At 51.1% G+C, this 10,722-nt stretch overlaps 1 protein-coding gene across 1 annotated transcript in view; it reads right to left on the bottom strand.

Annotated features, from left to right (window-relative positions):
- Positions 1-4,217: 4,217 nt before the first annotated feature.
- The window catches only part of CLSTN2 (calsyntenin 2), a 611,171-nt gene continuing 604,666 nt past the window's right edge, over positions 4,218-10,722 (bottom strand). The window contains exons 13-17 of the mRNA XM_057738942.1: positions 8,469-8,639; positions 7,823-7,968; positions 7,570-7,693; positions 6,603-6,787; positions 4,218-4,687 (exon numbers count right to left, since the gene is read on the bottom strand). Coding sequence (XP_057594925.1) covers positions 4,481-4,687; positions 6,603-6,787; positions 7,570-7,693; positions 7,823-7,968; positions 8,469-8,639 — 833 coding nt within the window. The 3' untranslated portion in view covers positions 4,218-4,480. The remainder of the gene's footprint in view (positions 4,688-6,602; positions 6,788-7,569; positions 7,694-7,822; positions 7,969-8,468; positions 8,640-10,722) is intronic.

The raw sequence follows: 10,722 nt of genomic DNA, 5'->3' as shown, positions 1-10,722 counted from the left end.
TAAGGCAATGGTTAAGAAAAATGTCCGCTTTTTCTTCCTTTGGCTAATATTGAATCCCATAGCCAAGAAGAATGCTAATTTTGAAGTGTGCCGGACCTGGCTTTCTACTGATTATGTTGTATTGATTCAAACAGTCACAAGTCTTTAAGATCATTTTTAGAGCGATGGTTATGAGCAGGGCTGAATGGAAATCAGTCTGAGATAATGAACATTCCTGCTTAGAAATCATTACGGGCTGAGTCACTGGGGGAAGGCCCTGCGCCTGGGAGTTAGCCCTAAGCTCAGTGGGGTTCATGGTCAGCAGATTCCTGGACACAAGGCTTTCCGCTCTTGAGGAACGCTTGCGCACATTTGAGTCAATTCAACAAATAGTTTTTGGTCTTGGTCTTTGTTTTCCCCCGGAACATAGATTTTTAAAACAGCTTAATTAAGGACTGTGGCATTATTTGCTGTTCCTTTTGGAGGCCAAGACCACTGGGTAGTTGCTGGGAGGGCTTAGGAGTGTAATCTGCTTTCCCTTGGCAGATGGAAGGCTGCTTTCCGTGCCTGCATGGTCGGGGTGTGCAACCGGTGGCCCCTGGGCCAAATCTGGCCAGCTGCTAGCTTTTGTAAGGCTTGTGGGCTCAGAAAGGTTCTCCATCTTTAAATGCTTGAAAATAGAAATCAAAAGAGTAATAAAATTCTGTGACATGCAGTAATAATATGAATTCAAATTGCCTGCTTTTTTTTAGCATTCATAAATAAAGTTTTTTGGGAAATATAGCCACATCCATTCATTGAAGTATATTGTCCGTGGCTCGTTTCATGCTACCGTGGCAGGGTTGGATACTTGAAACAGAGACCACATGGCCTGCAAAGCCCCAAATATTTACTAACTGGCTCTTTACAGGTGAAGTTTGCCAATCCCTGTTGTATAGGAACAAAGGACATTGCTTTCCCTCTAGGAGCCTTCTCCCTGCCGGGACCAGGTCCGCCAGGCACACCCCTTGCTACAAGCAGAGATGTGTGAGCTAAGCCCTGCTTGATAGCGTGATTATGTACATTCAAGAAAGAGGTGGTGAAAGCAGAACCCACTGAAATCACATTTTTGGTAACCAGATGAATTGGGGCCTTGGTCATATTTATAGCATTTGATTAAAACTACTAGAATGTGCTTTTCGTATTCTGTAAGACAGATGGCCATCCAGTTGATTGCTTTACTCCACTAGGGCAACCCATTCTGTACTGACTACTTCCATCTCAACCTCCCCTTTCTCTTCCTCCCTGTCACCTGAGTCACGTGAGAGGTTTCAGCCTATGTATTTTCAGCCTCCAGAGAGCAGGATCTGGTCATCCACCTGGCAAGACAAGCACTAGTCTGGCCTGTGGCCACACTGGTTGGCTGTTCCTGCCGGTACGAATGCACATCTGCTGTTGCTGCTGTCTGGGTGAGAGGCCACAAGGTATCTGGCCACCTGGGCATATCTGGCCATTCCCAGATGCTGGCAGATGGAGCCTGGACAACGCTGGGCTGATGAATGGCATTTTCCACCTGTGGTTAGAATCCCTGTGAGAGGGCAAGTCGCACTGCTCACCACGCACCTGGACACTCCCTGAAGCTTCTGCTACTTTCATGTAATTGTCCCTTCTTGTTCTTGCCCATGGTACTGAGCAGGGCGCTGGGAGCATGATCAATGCCCACTGACCCAGCAGCATCATTTCTAGTGCCTTGTCCTCAGGCCTGGCATGTAGGGTGACCTCCTACGGCAAGAGTTGATAGAAAGAGCCCAGATTTGACCCTGTTGTTTCTGTACATATGAGTCCTGTCACAAATGAATCAACTCTGCTGCCCTGCCCAAGTGCTACTTTCACCTGCTCCCTTCCCCCCCACAAAACTCCCCAAACATATAATGGCTTCGTGTGCCCCAAACAGTTCACTCAGCTCACTCATTGGAGGCAGCGGTGGGGCACAAGGACCACCTTCCCCACCCCAGCCAAACCGGAAGACCTAGCAGAAGAAAGCACTCTCCCAGACTTAAATATTTTAAATCAAAATCCAATTCAAAAAGAATTGGCTTTAAACATTTAAATACAGTATTCATTTTACTGCCATAATTTTGGAAGAATTCTGTGAGCTCCTAAATGCCCGGCTAAAGAATCTCTTTTTATTTAACTAAGGGGATTGTGAGGATGAAAAATCCAAGATTTTCTGCTTGTCGATGTGCAGACACAGCCTGATAGAAAAGGGCTATTTGATTGGGAACATTCACAGAGGTGTCTATTTCCATTCAATGAATATAAAACCCCCAAACTTCTGCCAGCGTTTTTTCTAAGAAGGGAAAAATTAGAGCTTGGGTTGAGTTTGCGAATGTGTCCCTCTTCTTCCTGTGACTTCTCCTCTCCCTCCCTCTGCATTTCTCTCTTGTATGATTTCTATCCCTGACTGTTTCTCCTCTGCAACTATCAAGTCCTCTGAGGGAGGGCCTTTTCTTCTGCTTTCTCCCTTTCCCACAGCTGCTGGTAGAGAGCTCAGCACATAGTAGGTCCTCAGCAATGCCTCTTAGCTGCATGAATATGAATAAATAGAATCAGGGTGGTGGGCACATGGCCAGGAGGGGATGCTGGGAATCCCATCTTGTCTATGCCTCAGAATGACTCTGAACAAGATGCTGAATCTCTGAACCTCAGGTTACCCATCATGAAAATGGGTCTAACAACAGATGTTCCCATTACCTCACGGGGTTATTGTGAGGCTCAAAGGAGGGAACAGATGCAAAAAAAACACTTTAGGTGATGGTGATGGAAAAAGCTGCCTGAGGTGGTTTCCTCAAATCCGAAGATTGCAAAGACCTGTCATGGATCCTCACTGGGGGGAGGTCAGACTAAAGGACATTGATGGCGGTCCCCCTTCTTAAGCTTTCTCTGATTCGGTGACACAGGGAGTAGGATGAACAGATTCTGAACTTTCTTTTGAACCTCATACCCTGTGCCTAGGGACCAGCTCTCTGCCTGTGCCAAGACAATATGGGATGGGCTGGGGGATGGGGCGGGGGGGGAGGATGGGGACAGATCATACATACTGAGGACAAAAAAAGCCCAAGACGTTCAAAACAAAGATGTTCTCAGAGCCTCGTGGAAGTCCTCTAACAGCCCTAGTTTTTGCCTGCTATTCTCTTGGCCACAAAAGATCACAGACCAGTTACTATAACCACAATTTTCCAAAAGTGTCCATGTTAAGATGGAGATGGAAAAGATTTCCTTATTAAAAAAAGAAGAGAGAAAGAAATTAGGTTTTTGGATATATTTGCCCTCCACCTGAAGCATTGCTCCTTTTCTGAGAAGAAGAAAGAAGAAGCTGTTATTGTGGCAAATAGGCTTCTAATTTCTAACAGTTAAATCTCCACACTCTTACTTTAGACTCAGCGCAGTTCATGCTTGTTCCAAAACATCCAAGAGGAATGTATCTTCTCAAGAGACAAAACTGTGAACTAGGGCACGAGAGGCTCTGAGACTAGATGGTGAGAGCCTTGTCACCCTCGGGGCCGCCCTCTGGCTCTGGGAGAGCCCGGCCACCCCCCTCACCCAGCTCTGCCCAGCCATGGCATCTCCGCAGCCCTTCCTTCTGATCCCTGGCTGTAGGCGTGTCACAGCTGTCACCCAGGGCAGTGGCTGCGTGCAATGCTTCCTGGCCCCCTTGGTGTCATATGGTGGGACCCCCCCTAGCAGGGCAGCCGTGCGGGTCTCAGCGGCTGCCAGGAAGGCAGAATCTCAGGGAGCTTTGGCTGGAACCAGGCCCTGCTGTGGTCAAGGACCTATTCTTGGTTTCGGACTTTTCATGTAAGCGTCTGTGGCCTCAAAAAGGACAAAGAGAAAGGCTCTCCAAAATGGGAGAGTACGTGTGTGTGTCGGGGTGTGGGGAGCAGTGGGGCAGCCTAGCAAACCTTTCCCTGCAAACTCAGCTCCCCCTCGGTAAGGACGCTCCTTTGAAGTGCTGAGGACCTAGGCCTCCAGCGTGTGGAGTCGGACCCCCGCCGCCCGCCTGTAGGAAGCAACCTGGAGAGTCAGGTGAGGAGAGCCTGACCGTCTGTGTGGAGAGACCACGGAGTCAGGGCCCGCACAGTGGGTTGCAACCTAAGGGCCCTGGGGACGCGGAGCCTGGGTAGGGGAGCGATAGCGAAGGCTGACCTCCTCCCGTGCAGCGAAGAGGAAAGACAGAACCCACGGATCCGCCGGCAGGATCCTGGGTGAGCCCAGCGCAAGAGAAGTGGGGGCCACAGGACAAAGTCCACCCTGACGACCCCACGGAGGATGACCCTGGGCTTCCGGGAACCACCCTAGGTCTGGGACATGGGGCGTGCCCAAGGCATAAAGGGCGGATCCCAGGATGCCGGGGAAGGCCTGCTGGGACCTGTCATAGAAGTCAGAGGCGACATGTGATAGGCCGGGGCGTACATCAGGGTGGGGCTTACAAAAGGGACAGGAGGGTGGCGCGGAGCGGGCGCTAGTAGGGGAGGGTGGAGTCGTCCCACTCCAGCTGGGCTTGCCTGGCTCCACTCTGCCCGTGTCCGCCCCTGCCCGCCCCTCCCTCCTCCTCCTCCTCGTCGCTGCCCTCAGAGTCGCTGCTGCTGGAGCTAAGGTCTTCCTCTGCTTCTTCCTCCTCCTCCTCTTCCTCGGTCTCATCTTCCCCACGCCCTGGGGCTCCGTGTTTCTGGATGTCAGGGAGAGAAGGGAGACACTCATCAGGGATCAAACGGAAGCCACTTTGGAGCTTATGTTTCTCCCTCCATTAAGGAGACACTTAGGGCCCCTTGGAACTCCATCCCTTAATGCTAAACCCTTGGGCCGGGAGATAGGCTTTCTGGAGGGGAAGTCCTCTGGTGAAAGACCAGTCGGAGGGCTGAGGACAAAACAAAGACAAGAAACGGCAAACTCCAAGACACAAACTCAAGGTAAATTGTTGTGTTTTCAACACTGGACATTGAAGCCGATCCCATCCAGCATTCAGTGAGCCTTTCAGGCCAAGGTTTGTTTCCTGGAATTTCTGGAACCTGTCTATGTGGAACTTTCCAAGTCTTTAGTGGCTTGCTTCTCAATGAGAGAATGGCATTTAAGCTTGTACCCCTTCTCCAGGTGGGAAAATAATGTCTCTGGGCAGAAGGTTTTCAAAGCCAAGACACAGGTGTGCTGCCCCTCAAAAATACAGGACAAAGTTCTTGGTCCTCACTTTCCACGCCTGCCTCTCACCCCCTGACGTGTGTCCTCAAATTCTACCCTCCTCTTTTCCAGTCCCCTCCCCCTCCCCCCAGCTTTTCGGTGATTCCAGTCAAATCTTTCTGGATTTATGTTTTGAGTTGATGAACCAGCCATAAAAGATGTGAGCCCATGCTTGGCTACATCCTCTCTCTGGAGTGTTTTCTCTTCTACCTTTGCCTCCCCCAGATCCTACCCATTCTTCAAGGCCTCTCTTAGGTGCAAAGAAATCTCCCTTAGACACTCCAGCCCCAAAGTCTTGCCCTGCTCATGCTTTACGGACCACTGGCATCTCCAAGTCAGCCCTTGGTAAGCACACTCTGGCCGGGTACTCAGACTGCTCCAGGCATAATGATCTTGCCTCCCGTGCCCAAGGCTCAGCTCTTGGAGGGTGGAGATGCTGGGGCCCCCACAGTGGTGTGCCCAGCACTGCACCTACAGCGCACGCTGGGAGAAGCTGAGCTGCATCAGCGCTGGCTCTGAAACTGGAGCGTGGGGCCAGGTGAGGGGAAAGCTGGGGGCTGGCTGGGACACTTGTCATTCCTCAGTGGCTCCTCCCGACGGCCAGTGACCCCCTTGCTTTCCCCCTCCTGCCTTTCCCTCCACCCAGCACCCGTGGGCAGACCAAAGGGTACGATGGAAGTAGAATTTCTTGATAATCCTATGTCCAGATCAGGGGCATGTGGACGTGCAAGAGTGGATTCTGGGGGCTGATGACCCACTGGAAAGATAAGAACTTTAGAATCAGACAGCCATGGCTTTGAATACTGGTGCTGCCATTACCAGCTATGGGAGTTGGAGCACTTTACTTTCCCTCTCTGAGTTGGTCCTGCCGTGGCAAAGTGGGAGGGTGACTCCCACGTCACAGATTGCTGGGAAGATTACATGAGGTGATGTGTATTGAGGACCCTGTGCAGTTCTGGCCTGATGGGGGCTCAGTAGATGGCAGGTATTACCACTGGGTTTTTGTATTAACCTATTCTGAGCCTTTGAGTGAGCTCTGCAGGCAGATGAAGCAAAGCCATCTAATTTATACTGGTAGCTAACCAAAAATTCAATACTGAGTCCCTGAGAGTGAGTCAGCTCTGAGCTAAACACTACAGGGGAGGCCAGGGACAGACACCACAAGGCTGCTTGCCTTAAGAAATGTCTGGTTCTCTTTTTTGGGTGAGAGTGATTCACACATTTTTAAGCCGTGAATGCAGTTGATGGTTAAGTATGGTTCATTCAGGTCGAGAGGGCTGGAGGAGCCCAGAGAAGGGAAGGGTGGGTGGGGCTGGGCTAGCTGGGCAGGGCTTCCGGCAGAGCAAGGATGGAGCTGGGTGGAGGAGACGCATCCCGCTCCAAGCTCCCAGCCCCTGCGTGAGGATCACCTCCATGGGGTTGACCGTGATGGTGAGCGCAGAGTCGTCCCAGTCCATCTCGGCTTCCTTGGCAGCCTCGGCCTCCTGGGTGAAGTGCTGGTGGGCGATCCGGACCCGGTACACGCCCATGGCCACGACAAACACTAGCATGCACACGGAGATGATGGTGACCACCGTGGCGATGCTCGGGACCACTGGAATGAGGACGGAATTCGCGTGACGGGGTGAGCATAGGACTAGCTCACCGTTGGGGTGGAACACGATTGAAACATCCATGCGTAGGTTAAAATCTGCGCTCACTTCCCAGCTGGAGAACTCTGGGTCAGCACCTTACTCCATCTGGGCTTCACTCTTGTCATCTATACAACAGACTTAATCATTCCTACCCCGTGGGTAGTTGTGAGGAGTAAATGAAATCATCTACATGAATTTCCACAGAGGCACACAGTAGGTGTTCAATTAATGCACGTTCTCTTTGATCTCTTGCTTTTTCCCTCAAAGTACAGGGCAGCCCTCCTCCCCACTGCACCCCCACTGGCAAGAGCCAGGCACTGTGGAGTTGAGCCAGGATAGAAGTGCCCGCCAGACAGGAAGACAACATGGCACGTGCCAGAACAGAAGTAAGGGTAGGAGACTTTGCAATATGGTGCATGTGTGTGTGGTCAAGCATATGTGCAGGGTTCAGGAAAAGCCCCGCACAGCATGTAGCTTTGAGTTGGGCCTAAAAGGACTTGCAAAATTTTACCTTTGTATGACCATCTTTTATTATATATTGCCTATAACTTCTTGTGTACTTGACCGACCCCCTCCTGAGGCTGTGAGAACCTCAGAGCCTGGCCCATAGTGTCTCCATGGCTGGGCATCTCCTTCAGTTCTGGGCGCCTCTGGCTGCTGCATCCTAACTGTCTGTTGAGCGGATGGTCTTGAGTCACAACAACCACCTGGTGTCCTGAGTCCTCCCCGCCACGTGACCTACCTGAACTGCGCTGGATGCTAGTCTGGGACTCCGGATGGTGGATGGACTGGAGGAAGGGCGGCTGCATGATGAGGTGGTTGACGTGCTCCTTGTCTGAGACTCTGGCCTCATGGAGGACGCTGACCTGGGTAGAGCAGGGAGAGGTGCTGTGGACCGGGAGTGGCAGGTGGACCAGTGGCGGCAGGTCTCCTGAGTAAATGAGGGAATGAATGGGCGAGCCGGGGCTTCCCTCAAACCTGTAGGACTCACTCACCTCCAAGTTGAACTCATTGCTGGTGTAGCGCCCATTGAGTTCCGAGCACTTGATCCTGAACCGCCGGGCCTCCAGGGCAGCTGGACGCCAGTTGCGGTAGCGGATGTGACGCAGCACCTGCTCATAGCGGCTCATGGAGCCCACACCTGTGCCAAGAAACCACACCTGTCATAAGAAGGCAGAAGAGGAGATGCTGGGGAGACAGGCTGCAGCTGCCGGGGGTGTGGGTCTCCTGAATCCCGCCAGGGTAAGAGCTTGGGGTGTTTAGGGGCAGACAATATGCTGAAGCAGAGATTCGAAGGGGCCAATTAAACTGAAGCACAGAATTTCCACATAGATTGGGCTCTGACCGGAGTGTTTGGCCTCAATCTGCCAAATGTGGCTGTAATACTTGCTGAGATCAAACATGATAAGAGCAGGCATCCGCCTAATTCCTACAGAAGACTTCCCCAGGAGTGGAACGGGAGCTAGGTCCCCAGGATGCAGAAGCAGCACGCCAAAGGAGGGGCTGGAGGCCCACACTTTGAGGTCAAGAGTCCCCTCCTGACCCACCTCCACAGGAGATAGAGCTGCCACCACACTCATGACTCCCTGGATGAGGCCACTGGGAGGGGACCCCTGGGTGCGGGGCTGAGCACAGCCTTACCGTAGATGGAGTAGCCGGCCGTGGAGTTGGTGGCGTCCAGGTGTCGCTGGTGGAGCTCACTGTGGTTGAGCTCCAAGCACTCCTGTCTGGGGTCCAAGTCCCCTCCCAGCACTAAAATGTCACAGAAATCTAAGTTGTGAAGCATTTCCTCTAAAACTGCTGGTTTGGGGGCTGTGGGAAGACAGACACATGGAGAACACAGGGGTGAGCACAGCTCCGATGATGGCCGGGCACATCCCCTCCTCTTCCGTGATTGCACCCCAGGTTCAGACTGGGCCAGGAGCAGAGGCTGTAAGACCCCAAATATCACCTCCACTGCTCGGATGGATGTGCAGGCAGCCCCTGAGGCTGGGCGGCATGAATTTGTGTGAAGAGCAGAAACACAGTGGTCAGAAGATGTGAACTGGAATAGCAGTGCTGCCCCGGGAAGCCGTATAGTTACCCCTCAACTTCCTCATCCATAAAGAGGACAAGGGCAATGAGAGGACTGAAAACAGTGTCTGGCACAGAATAGGTGTTCAAGAAGGACTGGTCTCCTTTGGGACCAGAGATGAGTGCCCCTCCACCAGGCTCTCACAGCTCTCCCCGCATGGTCACGGTGTGTGTTTCTGTCTCTCGCAGCAGACGCTGAGCTTCTGAAGGGCAGAAGCACTTTGCGTGACTGACTCCTGTATCTGACCCAGGGGCTGGCATGGAGCAGTATTATGACACGTTGCTCAAGTGGAGCTGCACTGCTGATATAATTAAATAGTAAGTTGGTTAGTCTAGTTGGCAAGCTGTTGGTCAGCCTGGCTCTCCTTGCTTGATATTATGACCCCAAGTCTCCCAGAAGAGGGTCTGTGTATTTGAATGCTGGACAGGTTGGCAATCCTAAATTAAAATCCTACTTTAAAATAAAAGTATTTTATTAGTATTAGTATTTGTGGAGTCCTTGCTATATGCTAGGCACAGTGCAAAGGAAACCCTAACAGATAGATACTAGATGGGGTACTATTTTTTATTTATTTATTTTTTTGGGCTGCACTGGGTGTTCGTTGCTGTGCTTGGGCTTTCTCTAGTTGCAGTGAGTGGGGGCTACTCTTTGTTGCCGTGCACGGGCTCCTCGTTGCAGTGGCTTCTCTTGTGCAGCACCAGCTGTATGGGCTTCAGTAGTTGTGGCTCGCACGCTCTAGAGCACAGACTCAATAGTTGTGGTGCACTGGCTTAGTAGCTCCTCAGCATGTCGGATATTCCCGGGCCGGGGATCAAACCCATGTCCCCTGCATTGGCAGGTGGATTCTTAACCACTGCACCGCCAGAGAAGTCCCTACATGGGGTACTACTATTATTCCCATTTCACTGATGGGGGAATGGACAGTCTGTGGGAGGGCATGAATTGCCTGGGGTTACACAGACAGCAGGGGAGGAGCTGGGACAGCAACCATGACTTTCTGATTCCACAATTTGTGCAAGTCTCAACCCCTGGGCCAGTGGTCTTCAAATAGTTTTGATCTTGCAGGCTTTTATTGAAAATTTTGTGAACTGAGATCATTTAAATAAGTGTATTTACTCATTAAGCGGACTGGTGTATTTTTTGCATGATAAAACATTTATGAAAACAGAAATTTTAAAAGGATTCACAAAGGATGAGAGAGCTATTTTAAATAATTATTTTATTTTGTTTACTTTTTAAGGGATGCCAAAAATATTTTTTGCTCTCACTGGATATATGTTGTTATAAGGAATTTCGTATACTTAATTTTTAAATGCTTGCCAATCTCAACGGCTTCGTACATCGCTGGCAAAATCTAAACGCACATTAATATACACTTAACAAGGTCTGTCATTAATAATGGTGCACGTATAGCTCTCTTTCAAATGGCCTGTGGTTTCTGGGTCTTTTGGGAGCCATATTCTTGTCAGGTCAGCTTGGGTCATCCTAGCTCCTTCGACCCTCATCCTAGGTAGCAGGTGAGTTGACCCCACCATTTTCTCTTGTTCTCTTGTGCTTGCATTACGGGCAACACCTTCCATCGGCAGTTTCCCTGATTCCCACTGTGCTTAAGGGATTGTACTCGGTTCAGGGACGTATTGGCAAATCAGTTGTGGTGGCTGGGCCCTGGAGGAGCTCCTGGTCTGGTTTAATAAACAGATAGTCACCACTGAGGGCTCTCCAATGTGTGCGAGAGTGAGCGCTGGTGGTTGGAAGCGTACAGAGTGGTTGGGCGTGTACAGTACCAGTCTGGGGTCAGGGTGCTGGGGGGCTGCCTTCTGG

The sequence above is a fragment of the Hippopotamus amphibius genome, chromosome 6 (genome assembly GCF_030028045.1).
Source record: "Hippopotamus amphibius kiboko isolate mHipAmp2 chromosome 6, mHipAmp2.hap2, whole genome shotgun sequence".
Taxonomy (NCBI): Eukaryota; Metazoa; Chordata; class Mammalia; order Artiodactyla; family Hippopotamidae; genus Hippopotamus; species Hippopotamus amphibius.
This window is presented reverse-complemented; position numbering and strand designations above follow the sequence as displayed.